The sequence below is a fragment of the Gopherus flavomarginatus genome, chromosome 17 (assembly GCF_025201925.1).
Source record: "Gopherus flavomarginatus isolate rGopFla2 chromosome 17, rGopFla2.mat.asm, whole genome shotgun sequence".
NCBI classification, from domain to species: domain Eukaryota; kingdom Metazoa; phylum Chordata; order Testudines; family Testudinidae; genus Gopherus; species Gopherus flavomarginatus.
This window is the reverse complement of record NC_066633.1, coordinates 16,214,044-16,231,709: the sequence shown is the minus strand read 5'-3', so window position 1 is coordinate 16,231,709 and position 17,666 is coordinate 16,214,044. Positions and strand designations below refer to the sequence as shown.

The following is a 17,666-nucleotide window of genomic DNA, read 5'->3' as shown; positions in this document are numbered from 1 at the left end:
AAACCTAGGAGGAGGCACGAACATGTGGAATGAATATTCAAGTAATCTGGGTTTGTAGGGCAGGTTTCGGGAGTTAGGGGAGGGGCAGCGGGGGAGACTGTAGAGGGCAAAAGACACCTCAGGAAAGGATAGTGCCACGGTTAAGGTGCTAGCCTGAGACTCGGAAAATGTGGGTTCTGTTTCGAGCTTCGTCACAGATTTCCTGTGTGACCTTGAGCAAGTCACTTAGTTTTGTTGTGTCTCATTCATTAAAAGAATGTGAGGTGCTCAGACACTGTGATAAATGGGCCCTACAGATCCTAGATATATAGGAAAGAAGAAAAAAACAAAAACAAACAAAAACCTCACAACAAGCAATTATAAAGATGTGGGCTGCGATCTCTTTGACCACTTGGACTGCATGGGCAGACCTCTGTGCCCGTGCTGGACCCTACTGACTGCTGTGGGGATGCTTACAGGGCGTGGCATTCAGGGAAAGACAGGGCCTGAAATAATCATATCTTTGGGGCAGGTGCTGTGCCTTCCCTGGTGGGTGGAAAGCCCTCAGTGCAATCTAGACCAGTGGTTCTCAACCTGGCATACGTGTACCCCTGGGGACACAAAGAGGTCTTCCAGTGAGTACATCAACTCTTCTAGATATTTGCCTACTTCTAAAACAGGCTACATAAACAGCACTGACAAAGTCAGTACAAACTAAAATGTCATGCAGACAATGTTTTATACTGTTCTCTATATGATACACTGAAATGAAGTACAATATTTATATTCAAATTATTTTATAATTATACAGCAAAAATGAGAAAGTCAGCAATTTTTCAGTAACAATATGTCTGTGATACTTTTGTCTTTTTATGTCTGATTTTGTAAGGAAGTAGTTTTAAAGTGAGGTGAAACGTGGGGGTTCACGAGACAAATCAGTCTTTTGAAAGGGGGACAGCAGCCTGGAAAGGTTGAGAGCCACTGATCTAGACAATATCTTTGAAGTATCAATTCCAGACCCTGCTGGAAGAATGGTAGCTTCTAGTATAGATTAAGCCCCATAGTGGAGAGCTCCACAAACAAACCACAGCCACAGCCAGCACAGGGACAGCATCAATTCTAGGAATTCCTTCCCTGTAATGAGCTGGCTCTCAAGCTTGCTCCCAGATGTTCAATTCCAAAGGCAACTGCTATGCATTTTTAGCTTTGCCTGAAGCTATACTGTGCAGGAAATGCTACCTAGTCACACCTGGGGCCAGGTGTATTCTAGAAAGGGAATCAGCATGAAAAAGAAGGGGAAAAAAAAAGAATCTGGATCTCAGCTCTGTTGCATCTGTTATTGTTCCTACAACCACACTGGTTGCCACCAAGCCTGATGGCAGATGAAGAAAACATTGACTTTCTGCTTGGGTAAATAAACAAGACAAATTAAGTGGAGAACTGAACATGGTAAAACAATCATGATGTACTTTGGGGGGGGGGAGGAGGGAGGAAAATGGTTAAAGGCAGAGAGCAGCAGACTGCAAGTGCCTGGGCTGTATTATAACCCATGGTTCAGCTCCCCATTTTCACTCAGTTTTTGGGGGCTAGGAGAGTTCCAGCCCAGATGAGACACATATTTTGTGTGGGGCCTGTTTTGTGTGGATTTGTTTTTATTTGGGGGGGGGGTAGGGTTGTGTTTTTGTTTTTTAACCAGGACAAACACTAATATTAAGCCAGTACAGCCTAAGAGACCGAATTTAGAGATTAATGTAGAAGAATGTGTAAGCATAACTGCCACCTTTTAGTGCTAATTGCACGTTTGTTACACTGGAGACAGGCATGTGGGTGTGTAAACTACAAAACATTAGACACTCAAAGGTCCAGACCTCCAAAGTTACCTAAGTGCCTAACTCCCATGGGAATTACCAAGCTTTCCAGGATGGACCATTGGTGCAATGGAGAGCTAAATGGTATTACACTATCCAGTCACTAGGTGGCACTGCATGTAAAATACTTTATTTAAATAAACCTCAGCCTTACCTAAATGACATGGTGTCATGAGTAAACTAACACCAGAATCAGAAGGAAAACAGCAGCAAAGGTTGCAGATAGAACGAAAAATGCAACAAAGATTGCAAGAGTTCATCAACATGTCACTTTTCAATGCCCCAGAGAACTTCAGCTTTGACAAACCTTCACAATGGACAGATTGGAAGCAGATTGCAAATTACAAACAAACTGCACTGGAAATCTACAGGTATCTGCTTTAATTTATGCTATGGGGAAGCAAGCAGGGCATATCTTTAAATCCTTTGACTTTACTGCAGTCAATGACAAAGATGACTATGAAAGGGTTCTGGCTATGTTTGATACATACTTTATGCCTCAGAGAAATGTGGTTTATGAAAGAGCACGTTTTCACTAGAGAATTCAAGAACCAGGCGGAAATGCTGAATGTTTTATAAGAGCTCTGCATACATTGGCTGAAAACTGTGATTTTGGGAATGCAAAACATGAAACTATCAGAGAGAGACTGGTTATTGGGTTAACAGATAAAAACCTGTCACAGCAGCTACAAATGAACAGAGATTTAAGCCATGCAGCTAGCAAAGCAGTCAGAATTAACAACAGAACAAAATGCAGGAGCACCTTGAAAAAACCTGAAACTAGCTTAGAAGCGATAGACAGACACTTGAGTGTTAGAAAGTCATTTCATAAAACCCCCGAGGCAAGGAGAGAGAATTCCCAGGCTAAAAGGGACAAATTCCAGCCTACATGCACGAGGTATGGGAAAAAAGCCATATCTCAAGAGAGGATGCACTTCCAGCCAGAGGCGCTTGGTGTAATACATGCATGAACTATGGATATTTTGCAACTGTTTGTCACATCAAAGCTGTCAGGGAGTTGGACTCATATTACAGAAAATCAAGAGCCATTGTTTTTTGATCTATCATTTGTGATGACAGAGCCTACCAAGAGAGTGAAACTGGCTATTAATGGCAAGACTATTGACTTTAAAATTGACTCAGGAGCTGATGTCACAGAAGGGACTTACAATTACCTTCAAGTCCTCCCAGAGCTGAAGTCACCTGACACAGCCCCAACTAGCCCTGGAAGTATTCTGAACTGCATGCACCAGGTTCATCACAGAAACAACTGATAAAGACAAACGCTGTGCATCCAGAGCGCCTGTGATCAAAGGCTCAAAGATCAGCAACCTTATCAATCATAGCGTGGCAGACATGACTGGCCGAGTAAGGAAGGTGGAACAACTCGATGGAGGATTGAGGATATCAGTGTTTTGAAAGGAGATCCAGTACAAATGTACTTAAGAGACAATGCTGGGTCATGCAGTGTACAAACACCTCTACCAGAGAGACCTTGGAAGAGTCTAGCTGCAGATTTATGTAGATTCAGAAGACACCATTACTTGCTCGTTGTGGACTATTTTTCCAGGTATATAGAAATAATGTACTTGAAAGACATAATACGTCACAGAGTTACTGAGAAACCGAAGTGCACTTTTGTTCTCTTTGGTATTCCAAAACAACTAGCGACTTGACAATAGACCACAATTCACTGCAGCAGAATTTAAGTCATTCCAAACAAAATATGATCTTGATCATATTACTAGCAGCCCACATAACCCAAAAGCAAATGGAAAGACTGAGAGAGCTGTGCAGAAAATCCTACAGCAAAAAGACCCATTCCTTGGTCTTCTGAGTTACAGATCAACACCAGTAGCAGCTACTGGATATAGAGGCAACTCGGAATTACTGGTCCAACTTTGGAGAAGAATCTGTTCCCAAAGTGACCAGACATGAAGACAGTAGCCAAATCAGATAAAATGGCTAAAACAGATTACGAACACTTTTACAACTGATGTCATAGAGAACTGCTGGGTCTAGCACCTGATGACCATGTTCCCGTCAAACTGGGTGGAGAAAAAGGATGTACAACTCCATCTGTGCTAAAGAAAAATAATTCAGCGCCCAGATCATATGTGATTGAGTCCGACAGTGGGGAGCTCAACACAAACCATCGACATCTACAGTTTGTTCCTCATAGACTCATAGACTCATAGGTCAGAAGGGACCAATCTGATCATCTAGTCTGACCTCCTGCACAAGGCAGGCCACAGAACCCCACCCATCCAATTTTATACAACCCCTATCCCAGGACCGAGTTATTGAAATCCTCAAAAATGGTTTGAAGACCTCAAGCTGCAGAGACACCACCAGCAAGCGACCCGTGCCCCACGCTGCAGGGGAAGGCGAAAAACCTCCAGGGCACCTGCCAATCCGCCCTGGAGGAAAATTCCTTCCCGACCCCAAATATGGCGATCAGCTAAACCCTGAGCATGTGGGCAAGAGTCACCAGCCAGCACCCAAGAAGGAGTTCTCCGCAGCAACTCAGTACCCATCGCATGCAACATCTCCCCGCAGACCATTGAGCAGACCTGTCTGGTGGTAATTCAAGATCAATTGCCCAAATTAACGATCCTATCATAACATCCCCTCCATATACTTATCAAGCTTTGTCTTAAAGCCAGGAAAGTCTTTTGCCCCTACTACTTCCCTCGGAAGGCTATTCCAGAACTTCACTCCCCTAATGGTCAGAAACCTTCGTCTAATTTCAAGTCTAAACTTCCTAATATCCAGTTTATACCCATTCGTCCTCGTGGCTACATTAGTACTAAACTTAAATAATTCCTCTCCCTCCCTAACGTTAACCCCCTTGATATATTTATATAGGGCGAGCATATCCCCCCTCAGCCTTCTTTTGGCCAGGCTAAACAAGCCAAGCTCTTTGAGTCTCCTTTCATAAGGCAGTTTTTCCATTCCTCGGATCATCCTCGTAGCCCGTCTCTGAACCTGTTCCAGTTTGAATTCATCCTTCTTGAACATGGGACACCAGAACTGCACACAGTATTCCAGATGGGGTCTCACCAACGCCGTATACAACGGTACTAACACCTCCTTATCCTTGCAGGAAATACCCCGCCTGATGCATCCCAAAATCGCATTTGCTTTTTTAACAGCCGTATCACATTGGCGACTCATAGTCATCCTGCTATCAACCAGTACCCCAAGGTCCTTCTCTTCCTCCGTCGCTTCCAACTGATGCGCCCCCAACGTATATCCAAAATTCTTATTATTAATTCCTAAATGCATGACCTTGCACTTTTCACTATTGTATTTCATCCTATTTCTATTACTCCAGTTTACAAGATGGTTCAGATCTTCTTGAATAGTATCCCTGTCCTTCTCCGTGTTAGCAATACCCCCCAGCTTGTTCCTGAGAAACAACCATCCACAGAGCAAACTCTACAGATGCCAGACACAAAACAAGATGATGATGACTCAAAGATTTCAAACCAACCACAGCCAGTCATTGCAAACAATGGACAGCCAGATGACCACGTTATTATGCGTTTGGGCTGTGTAATTAGAAAACCAGTACGATTGAGAGACACTAAACAGACTGTTCCATACTGAACTTCAAAGGCAGTATGATAGTGTAAATGGTAAGAATGAAGAACTTAATAAGGAAATGTAACAGAATGGTAAGCTGTATTATACTGGTCATTATACTGTATTATACTAGGTGGTGGTGTGTCTAAAATACCTTGTGTAAGCCAACCACTGCCATACCTGGCAGAGCATTACACGATCTTATGAGGAACACATCTGGTGTGTACAAGGAAGCTCTGTAGCCAGTCCTTATCTGATAGAGAAAAACACAATTGTCTTCCTAATAGTTTATAAAGTGTGATGCACAGCTCTCTTGCTACATGAGAGAAACATAGCCAAGCCAACCCTACTATAAAGTGGGTGCACAACTGGTTGGAAAACAGTAATCAGCGACTAACTATCAATGATTCACAATCAAGGATCTGGCCTGGGTCAGTTCTATTCAATATCTTCATGAATGATTTGGATAATGACACAGGGAGTGCACTTATAAAATTTGTGGACACCACGCTGGGAGGGGTTGCAAGTGCTCTGAAGGACAGGATTAGAATTCAAAATGATCTTGACAAACTGGAGAAATGGTCTTAATTATAGGATGCAATTCAATCAGCACAAATGCAAAGTACTCCACTTAGGAGGGAATAATCAATTGCACAAATACAAAATGGGAAATGAGTGCCTAGGAAGGAGAACTGCAGAAAAGGATCTGGGGGTTATAGTGGATCACAAACTAAATGAGAGTCAACAATGTAATACAGTTGCAAAAAAATCAAAAATCATTCTGGAATGTATTAGCAGGAGTTTTGTAAGCAAGACACGAGAAGTAATTCTTCCAGTCTACTCAGCACTGATAAGGCCTCAGCTGGAGTATTGTGTCAAGTTCTGGGCAGCACATTTCAGGACAGATGTGGACAAATTTGAAAAAAATCCAAAGGAGAGCAACAAAAATGATTAAAAGTCCAGAAAAGATGACCTATGCAGAAAGACTGAAAACAGTGAGTTTGTTTAGTCTGGAGAAGAGAAGACAGGAAGATAGTGAGGGGTGGGGGGGAGGAGAATAGGGTGACCAGATGTCCTGATTTTATAGGGACGGTCCTGACTTTCTATTATTTTCTGATTAGGAAAAAAACAAAACAAAACAAAAATCATATAAAAATAATTTATGCATCGGGTAAGGGCCAAGACAGACCCCTCCCCTTCTGGCGGACCCCTCCCTAGGGTCAGTTTTTGCACCCAGAAGAGTTGCACCCCAGAAATGGCTACAAAAGATTTCTCAGCTGGCCTGAGCGCTCAGGGGTTAATGATGCCTGCTGAAGGCAGGTGTGCATTGGGAGGGATGTCCCCCAGGCCCCCACCCCCTGTGTCCACAGCTGTGCAGTCATCAGGTTTGTTTCAGTTGACAATATAATTGTGAAGGATATTCAGTTTGAACTGCAATCCACAAAGGGAGACACTGGTGTGTGGGACTTGGGCATCACTATTCCTGCCTGATTAGATCTGTCAAAACAGATCAGACAGAGCTGTGCCTTGGAATCTGCTCTCCAGCTTCACGTTTAGCGGCAGGCGCCTGATGAGACGAGAAAAGAAAATCTTGCCCTGCCATTTCAGGGTCTCTTTCTTTCTCCCACCATCATTTCCCCCCGGCCTCCCCTTTTTAAATACCTATTCCAATTCAAGGAGTTACGGCCTGACTGCTAATGCAGGCTCTGAGTCTGTCAGAGCCAAGGGGACGGGAGAGGACTGTGCAGAATACAATGGGAATCCTTTGAAAGGTACTAGAGAAATAAATATGAAATCCATTGTCAGCGTTTAGAAGGCAGCAGCAGGAACCTGCCCAATGCTAAAAGGGCATTTGCAGCAGCGGAAAACACTTAACCATTTTACTAAGATATGGAGGGAATACAAAGGAGAAAAGAGCATTCCTGAGGAATAAAACTAAAGGCACTCTGCAATGAATAGAGAGGAACAACTGAAAGCTGCATCGCCTGTGCAAAAGGACAGTTCTTCTTGATATGGCCAGCAGCTCTCATGAAACCGAGTACCACAGACACGTGAGGCTCAAGCTGCAAATTCTGAGAAAGCCCTTAGCAAGCCAAGGGGGATCAGCAGAGCTTGGAGGGTAAAATCATTATAAAGGGAAACTTCCTCTGCCTTTCCCAGACACTCATTATACTATTACACTGGAATCCTGAAATCATAGAAAGATACGGCTGGAAGGGACATTGAGAGGTCATCACATCCAACTCCCTGCGCTGAGGCAGCACCAAGTAAACGTAGAGCATTCCTGAGAGGTGTTTGTCCAAACTGTTCTTAAAATAAAAAATGCACTAAAGGAGATTCCACAACCTCCCCTGGAAGCCTATTCCTGAGCAAACTATTCTTACAGTTAGAAATTTTTACTCTAATGTCTAACCTAAATCTCCCTCGCCGCAGATTAAGCCGATCATTTCTTGTCCTATGTTCTTTGGAGCTGGAGAACAATTGATCACTGTCCTCTTCACAAAAGTCCTTAACATATTTGAAGGCTGTTACCTGGTCCCTCCTTCAGTTTTCTTTTCTCAAGACTAAGCAATGCCCAGTTTTTTAACTTTCCTCATAGGTCAGGGTTTTAAAACCTTTTAAATCATTTTTCTTGCTCTCCTCTGGAATCTCTCCAATTTGTCCACACCTTTCCTAAAGTGTGGTGCCCCAAACTGGATACACTGCTCCTGCTGAGGCTTCATTAGTGCTGAGTAGAGTGGAACAGTTACCTCCTATGTCTTACATATGTCACTCTTGGTAATACACTCGAGAATGATATTAGCCTTTTTTCACAACTGCATCACCTTGTTGGCTCAGGCTCAATTTGTGATCCTCTATAACCCCCTGTCCATTCCCTTTTTGAAGTTCTACTGCCTACCCACTTATTCGCCAATTTGTAATTGTGCGTTTGGTTTTTCATCTAAGTGTAGTATTTTGCACTGTCTTTACTGAATTCCATATTGTTGATTTGTGATCAAATCTCTAATTTATAAAGGTCATTTTTGCATCCTAATCCTGTCCTCCAAAGTTCTAGCAACCCATTCCAGCTTGGTATCATCTGCAAATTTTATAAACGTGCTTTCCACTCCACCATCCAAGTCATTAATAAAAATATTGACGATTACTGGACCCAGAAGCAATCCCTCCAGCACCTCACTAAATATGTCCTCACAGTTTGACAGCAAACCATTGATAAATTACATTTTTGGGTACATCTTTCAACCAGTTGTACACACACTTTCCAGTAAGTTCATCTAGACCATATTTCCCTAGTTTATGATAATATCATGTGGGACCATGTCAAAAGCTTTACTAATATCAACATACAGATATACTACTTCCCCCTTACCCACTAGGTCAGTAATCTTGTCAAAGAAGGAAATTAGATTGGTTGGCAATATTCATTCGTGACAAATCTATGCTGGCTATTACTTCTTATCACAATATCCTGTAGGTACTTACAAATTGTTTAATAATTTCTTCCATTATTTTTCTGGGTATCAAAGTTAGGCTGACTGGTCTCTAATTTCTCAAGTCCTTCTTGTTTCCCTTCTTAAAGATGGATACTATCTTTGATCTTCTCCAGTCCTCTGGGATCTTCTCAAAGATCATTGCTAATGGTTCTGAGATTGATTCAGCTTGTTCCTTAAGGGTCCTATGGTGAATTTCATCGTGCCCTGCTGACATGATTACATCTAATTTATCTAAATATTCTTTAACCTGTTCTTTCCCAAGTCCAAGTTGTGCTCCTTCCCTCTTCTTCTTAATAGAAAATGTGTCGAGCATCTGATCACAATTAACCTTTGCAAGGAAGCAGCAGCAAAATGGGCATTAAACACGTCATAGTTTTTGATACAGAGACCTAGTTAAAACCAATGGGGGTGGCAAGCAGCCTTTCAGATTCAATGGGAGAGCAATGAAGTCCCTTTATGTGGAAGAGGCAGCTTCAAGCAATGGAGGGAACACCCAAAGCACAGGGCAGGTCACAGCAAGGACAGAGGGGTTCATTGACTGGAAGCTCTGAGACTATGATTAGTTTGACAGCCTGTGTGTGTTACAGGGAGAAAAGGGCTGGAGGAGTAGTTGTTTGCAGGACCCAGGGAGTCATAAGGCCAGAAAGGACAAACCGACCATCTAGTCTGACATCCTGTGTATCACAAGCCAGCAATGCCAATGAGCACCAGCACACGGAACCCAACAGCTGAAATTAGACCAAAAAAAGAGGTAGCTCAGGGTGGTCAGCCATTGGCTCTGAAGCCACACGCGGCTCTTCAGAAGTCAATATGCGGCTTCTTGTACAGGCACCGACGCTGGGGCTGGAGCTACAGGCGCCAAATTTCCAATATGCCAGGGGGGTGCTCGCTGCTCACCCCCTGGCTCTGCCACATGCCCTGCCCCCACTCCACCCCTTCCCACCCCCTCCCCTGAGCCTGCCGTGCCCTCGCTCCTCCCCCTCCCCTCCCAGCCTCCTGCACACCACAAAACAGCTGATTGGGAGGGAGGGGGAGGCACTGATCAGTGAGGCTGCAGGTGCCTGGGAGGTGCTGGGAGCAAGGGGGGGAGCTGATGGGGGGCTGATGACGTATCACTGCAGCTCTTTGGCAATGGACATTGGTAAATTCTGGCTCCTTCTCAGGCTCAAGTTGGCCACCCGAGGTAGGAGGTCAGAGTTACTTGGACACAGAGCTCGCTGGGGTGGCAGACTAGGAGGTTTCTGAGCAAGGGGAACTCCTTGCTCCTTTATTTCTACTGTATTCAGGGGCTGTGTGTACACTTTGTGGTGAATAAACAAGACTACTCCAAAAAAATGTACCTGGCTCATATCGCAGATTTCTCATCCTAATGGGACCAACCCTGCAAGACCCCAAATAACAGCTCTGGCCAAAGGGGCAGCATGGAGCCATGCACCTTAGGGGAGTTCCCCTCAATCTCAAATTCACTGTCATTGCAGGAGCAACACACACCTCTATCTAGGGACAGGTGCACTCTAAGCAACGACCATGACCTTCAAGCTGCAGGGCGTTCTCCACCTTGTGGGGGAGAAGGGTGCTGGCAGGGGTGTGTGTCTGGGTGCACGGTTGAGGTTCAGAGGGGAGGGGGGTTGAGTATGGGAGGTCCAGATGCATAGGGGTTGGGTGGACAGGGGGGAGCAGCTCCCCATACAGGCTTGTGACTGTGGTTGTGGTGTTTTCCCAAATTAATGCCCGGCTCCTTTTACCTTCTAATAAAAGTTTTCTTTGTGTTATATACAGACTCAGTGCTTGTGAATGGAGAAGCATTAGAGGCACCCAGGGGTGGTGGTAATTTTTCCCAAATTACTGGGTGGGGCTTGAGCCAGTTCTGTTTGTATAGTTAAGAAGAACCCCTCGATATTGAATCCAGCCCTAGTACATTATGAATGAGGCCTCCACTTGTTCCGTTAAGGATGAACCTCAGCAGTCTTGTCCTAGACTCACTGTGAATTGTTTTGAGTGGCTTTATCAGTACTGTTATTCACAGGATTTTGACTGTGCATTACAATGCAAGAGCCTTGAAACTCTCAAGAACACGCACAAACAAAACAGAACACTCAAGGACAAACAAAACAAAACACAAAAACCAAACAACTCCACATTCTCCAGGAGATTCTTTGCTGAGCACCCGGAGTAAACCCTATAGGAACAGGGTAGAAGATGCTCAAGGCCGGAGATTGAAAAACACATCGAGGCATCTCCAGGCCTCCCCAGGTTGTGCTTTCAGATTAATGATTTCTATCACGCCCTCTCCCATCACATTGCAAGGTACCACTTAATGAATAACAATCTCCTACTTCCAGAGCTGATAAATATCATCCCCCTTTGACAGAGAAACCAGGGCACAAGGCAGCAAAGTGAATTGCCTGAGGCACTGGAGAAAAAGGCACCTAGATCACTTGGCCTGTCAACTTCTTGGAGCAGTGATTGTCTGTATGGGGTGCCTAGTACAACAGGCTTGTGTGTGATTTGATTTCGCCATGTCTGGTCGCAGTAAGGGTGGTAAAGGCTTGGGGAAGGGCGGTGCCAAGCGCCATCGTAAAGTGCTTTGGGATAACATCCAAGGTATTACCAAGCCAGCGATTCGTCGCTTGGCTCGACGCAGGGTAGTGAAGCGTATTTTGGGCTTGATCTACAAAGAGACCCGGGGAGTGCTGACGGTGTTCTTAGAGAACGTGATCCGCGATGCTGTCACTTACATTGAACATGCCAAGCGAAAGACTGTAACAGCTATGAATGTGGTTTATGCCTTGAAGCGCCAGGGTCATACTCTCTATGGTTTTGGCGGCTAAACGAGTTACTAAAGTCAACAGGACAACAGGGTCCTGGTCCGCAACTGAGACTCTCCCAGGCACTGCTGCAATGCAAATAATAAATAATAATCATACTAACGAGGCCTTGAACCCAGGACTCCTGACGCTCTAACCCCAAAACAACACTGCCTGTTGCACAGCGCAAACCATTCTTCGCCAGCGATGCGTATAAACATCAGGCTACCCAAGCACTTCTGGGGTCCGCTCACCCTACCAAAGAGAGCATGTCTGGAGATCAGGTGATAAGCACCAGGCTACCAGGTTGTATTGCTGCTCTAATACGATTCTTGGCTATGCAGATAGGACCTACCCATGGTATAATCACAATCCCCTAACAAGATAGTGTTAAAGATGTCAGCAGGCCCTGAAATGGCCAATGACAAGACACTTTAGCAGACAACTGACAGCAGCCTACATTCAAGAGGAAGGATGGTTCTGAGGTTAAGGCACTAGACTGGGACTCAGGAGACCTAGATTCATTCCCTGGCTGGGCCACCTGCTCCCTTCGATCATGTAAAAATCTCTCTTATGCCTTGATTCTCTAGCTGAAAAACTGGGATAACAATCCTCCTTTGCTCCCACTCCATATCTCTTTAGATTGTGAACTCTCCAAAGCAGTGACTGGCTCTCATCTGTATGTACAGCGCCTAACACAATGGAACCTTGATCTCAGCCAGGGTCTCTAGGTGATACCCACTGCAGGTTTTGAACCAGAGACAGCGTTTCTGTTCTCCCTTCCTACCGCCCTCGCACATGTCCACCTGCAGCGCCAGGACGTGGTGTGGGACACAGGTGCACTGATCGGTACTGGGCAGCTTTATTTCAGGGGCAATTGTTTAGTTGATCTGTTTTTTAAATCATTCATCCCCTCTATCTTAATTCTGGTAGCGGCTGAAAATCCCTAATAAAAGATTTAAGGGCTCTCCCTCTAGCTGCAGGGGGTGATTCCCTTGATGGAATCCAGGACTTTGATGTCTTGTCTCGATTCCCTCCCGCTAAAGAAGCTTCGCTCCTGTTTATCGCCGCCTCACAGGTAGGATGTTCTTGTCGAGTTTTGTAGCGTTTAGATGCTCGGTCAGCATTAATCATTCGACTAGGCTGCACAGCTTGGGCCAATCACGCGGCATGCAAGCCTGTTCCTTTTATCAATATAGCTGCCTCTGATGCAGCAGAACTTGGCTGGGGCAGGGAAAGCTGCATCAGGCCCAGCCAGCATTTCCGGCCTGACATGTGCCTGAAGGCGGAGGAAAATATCACAGGTGCCAACTGCATTGTTTAAAGAATATCCATGCTTTTATGGCCCTTATATTTCATTCTCCACTGCCAGAATGGAGAAACATGCTGGGGTTTTGTATCCATAATTGGGGAAGAACAGATGGTGGTGGCATCGTTGGAAGTAACACGTCCATTAAAATAATCTATACTGCTCGTAATTCTCCTGCTTTGGAGAAGGCGAGCGGAGCCTGCCTTCGTCAGAGCTCCTGTTCCTGACCCTGCCGCTTGCCATGCTGCAATGTGGGGAGGGGGGGGTGCAATTTTCTGCAGCTCTCAAGGCAACGAGGGGGTTGGCTGATTCTCTTTCAAAATAGGCCTTTGCGCTACATGTGACAGAAAAGAACTGAGGTAGGATGTGATCTGCTCTCCTGCAGGGCTGTCCCTTTCGGCTAGCTAGCTATATTAGGTACTTATCTGGCTTCAACTTCCATAGGATCTACGTGACTCACACTCTTTAATGCACTTATCCTCACAACACCCTTGTGAGGCAGGGCAGTGCTATTATTTTCCATTGCAGATGGGGAACTGAGGCATAGGGAAGATGAGAGCCAGATTTTTAAAGGCTCCAAAATATGCTGATCAGCACCTAGTGGGATTTTCAAATGGAGTTAGGCACCTATCATCATCTTCATCATGGAAAATTCCCACAGGAGATGGCTTCCTAGCAGATCAAGTGCCACCTGGCTGGATCTCTGGCTAGATCCTGAAGGCGGTCTGGCTGGATCAGTGCTGGAGTCATGCTGGAAAGCTCCAGAATGCCTTTCTGGCACTTTTTTAGGAGCATTCTGATATTTCTGATCATTGTAAAGTAAACCGCTCCACGAGTCGTTCTGTGTGTCCTGTCCATTGGACTGTGCATGCTGGCATCTTTTTCTGGGACTCTAACACTGGGCTGGATATTAATTTTGTGTCCATCATTGGCAATTTGGTGCTCACTGAACCTTTGGGTGCTCATGAGACCACAGGGCACGTAGCAACATTCCTTGATAAACATGCTTCAGAATTCATTGGTCTTCCATTGTAATGACATGCTCACAGCAAGAAAGTCGCTGAACTCCGCTTGCTGTCTATCTCCATCTTCAGATGCTTAAATAACTTTAAAAATCTGGCCCACGGTTACACAGGATGTCTGCAGTAGAGCAGGGAATTGAGCTTACATCTGGTGCCTCACCACTCGCCCATCATTCCTCTCTTAAGAAGAAAGGAAGCCAATCTGCCAAGAAGCCAAGGGTTATTGGCCGCAAAGACCAGAGGAAACAATTTGCAAACATTTTCTGTACAAAGACTGTTGGGTGGTATTTTCAGAAGAACCTACATGATTTAGAAGCATAAGTCGCACTGAAAGTAAATATCGGGGGGGCACCTGAGCCACTTTGGCTCTTTTGAAAATCCCATCCCCACCATTTTCCATTTCTTGTTGAAATTTCCCAACCAGCTCCGGTGAACACACACGTTAGAGAAGGAATGTCCACTTGAAGTCTGACCTTTCATAGAATCATAGAATATCAGGGATGGAAGGGACCTCAGGAGGTCATCTAGTCCCACCCCCTGCTCAAAGCAGGACCAATCCCAACTAAATCATCCCAGCCAGGGCTTTGTCAAGCCTGACCTTAAAAACCTCTAAGGAAGGAGATTTCACCACCGCCCTAGATAACCCATTCCAGTGCTTCACCACCTTCCCAGTGAAAAAGTTTTTTCTAATATCCAACCTAAACCTCCCACACAGCAACTTGAGACCATTGCTCCTTGTTCTGTCATCTGCTACCACTGAGAACAGTCTAGATCCATCCTCTTTGGAACCCCCTTTCAGGTAGTGAAAGCAGCTATCAAATCCCCCCCTCATTCTTCTCTTCTGCAGCCTAAACAATTCTAGTTCCCTCAGCCTCTTATAGAAATTCCTTGCTGACGTGGATACAAGGGAAGCCCTCAATTCTATGAAGAACATGCCCAGCACAGGTGGGGATTGTAAGGAAATCATCTGGTAGCTCCCTCGAAGACGAACACACCTCTTCAGATGCAAAAGTACACAACATCTTGAGGGCAGTGAAGCACTGGGAATGGTGAGAGACCCACAGAATGCTTGTGTGACACCCCCCATGGCTGACAAACAGGCATTGAACTGGGGCCAGCTACAGGTCCAAGGCTCTGCAGCTGGGGGCCGTAACAACTTGTATCTTCTGCGCATCGTCACAGAGGTGGACTTGTCAGGCACACTCACCAGTGTGAAATGCTTGCAGTTGTACACAGCTTTGGGATTCTAATCATGCCAGATTTCAAGCTACGCAGGGTCAGTGGGTCCATGCTTGCATGGCAGACCACCACCAAAAATCCAAAAGGTGGCGGCTGGTGAATGGCTCTTGCCCCCATTAGTCACGGGTGTTGGATCAAATACCAAAGCATGATGTTTGGGGGTGCTGTGCTGCTGGAGGTACCGTATTTCACATGAGGTGTAAAACCAAAGGAGTGGCAGGTTTGCAATCATTAAATGCCATATGGTGCTCCTTGCAAAAATAAGGATGTTCAGCCCATGTCCTGGCCAAACTCTAATTATCTGGACAGTTCTGTTCTACCCTCTTAAATCCTCTCTGCAGTATTAATTGGATGCAAGATTCTTCTTCACTTCCTGCTGTAAGCTTACATACTGTTGCTGTACACTATTAAACAGTGGCTACTTTCCTCCCCAGAGGTGGCTCCATTACTGTGATGGGTGTAGTGATGCCTAGATATGTAAAGTCCTCTAGAAACCCATTCACAACAAAAGGGAACATATGAACGTGACATCATATCATCATTGCGACACTATCCTGGCATAGAACCTTGTCCAAGAAGCCCGTTGCCTCCCTCATGGTGGAAATAATCCACGAGGGTCTGCAAATAGGAGAGATGGAATCCTATGGAAAATAGTAACTCTGTTATTCCACTTCCCTGGAAGAAGAGGAGGATTGAAGGCCACTATGATCCACTGCTGAGGACGACTGTGATGTTAGGAGCAACTTGCTCTACAGGGCAATCTTCAGGGACAGGCACTAGCTGCAATAGTGAGCAGAGGGACCTCGGTGGGGAGTGGGCTGTTTAGCACAGAGCTGGACAGAAGTCAGGGGGAAGGACAGCTGGAGTAGAAGTCAAGGATTATTTTGCTATAAGGGGAGTGGCAACAACCCGTGTTAAGGTTGCCTGAGCCTTTCCGTTCACAGCACTGAACAGCCTTTCATCAGATAATGGGACATTTACAATCATCCCACAAGCCAGACATTATCATCTCTGTTTTACAGATGGGGAAACAGAAGCCCAGCAAATCAGGGGCCGCACTGGGAATAAAATCCAAGAGTCCTGATGCCTCGTTCCCCTGCTCTGCCTACTAGACCACACTGCTTCCATGAACACCATCCCCCGGACTGCAGTGAACTTGTCAGTCTGAAACCTCCCTGTTCAGCTCAAAATCTTTGCCCTGATCATATGAGCATGCTCTTCCCCAAAGCTGCACCCACTTTCCTCCCCCTCCCCTCTGCCCCGAACATACTGGCGCCAGCAGGACATTACCTTGACAGCTGGCTTTGCTTTATGGAGCTGTAAATACTTTTTTAATAGAATGGAAGCATGAGAGATGTGTTCCAGATTCCACAGCATCCAAAATTAACCGAGATTAATTTAAAAAAGGAGGGGGGAGGAGAGCGAGGCTGAAGCCAACGGAATATAAAGCACTAAAGTAACTATTGCAAAGCCAGAACACAGCCGCCTTCTGGCTCTTGGATGAGAGCCTGAGAACTCAGGCAAAGCCAGCGTCACAGAGAGTGGTGCTGGGTGGGATTGGATCCCTAGGACTGATATCGCCTGCCCTGTGCTGCCTTATCCCGTCTCTCCTGGGCTGGGTTAATTTGGCACATCGGATAACAGGAGGGTAGAATTAGCAATAGGGGAACATTTACACTGAAACCCAATAAACATTGTTAGTTTGCTGGGGGCAGGTGGTGTGATGGTCCTGCTATACCTGGGACAGAGTGTCTGCTGGCATCTCGGTGGAGCTGAAACTGAAAGGGCAGAGCCGGTATTGATGTAGTTTTTGGATCAATCTGAAACACCAGCTCCAAATCTGTGTACCTCAAGCAGAGCTGGGCAAACAACTGCTTTTTTTTCAGTTCAGTGGCTGGATTGAAAATTATATATATTAGTTTTGGATCAACCCAAAATGGACAGTTTTCTCTTTTTTTTCCTCAATGAAAAACAAACAAATTTGCAGGTCAAATACAACATTTTGTTTGACTTGAAACATTTTTGTTGTTTTCTTTTTATATTCACATTTTTAAAAAAACCTTTAAAAAAATTAAAAAAACTAGCTACATTTCAAAATGAAAAGTTGAAGTGTTTCATTCCAAAGCCTTGAAATTAAATGTTTCGACTTTTGCGGGGGAAAAAAATCATTTTTTTCCAGCTGGAACTATTGATCAAATTTGACCTGAATTCACAAATAGTTTCTGTTGCCCCAAAAGTGCATTTATTGTCAAATAAACCTACTTGTCCAATGAATTTCACACAGCTCAAATTGTAAGGACTTGGCTCCAACTCCCATAGCATCTGAGTGCCTTACAATCTTCAATATATTTATGTTCACA

At 45.0% G+C, this 17,666-nt stretch overlaps 2 protein-coding genes across 5 annotated transcripts in view; one reads left to right on the top strand and one right to left on the bottom strand.

Annotated features, from left to right (window-relative positions):
- ASTN2 (astrotactin 2) overlaps positions 1–17,666 on the bottom strand; it is a 595,125-nt gene that overhangs the window by 313,877 nt on the left and 263,582 nt on the right. The window lies entirely within an intron of this gene.
- On the top strand, positions 11,449–11,760 carry LOC127036201 (histone H4-like). Its single transcript, XM_050926915.1, has one exon. The coding sequence runs from the start codon at positions 11,449–11,451 to the stop codon at positions 11,758–11,760; it is 312 nt and encodes a 103-aa protein (XP_050782872.1).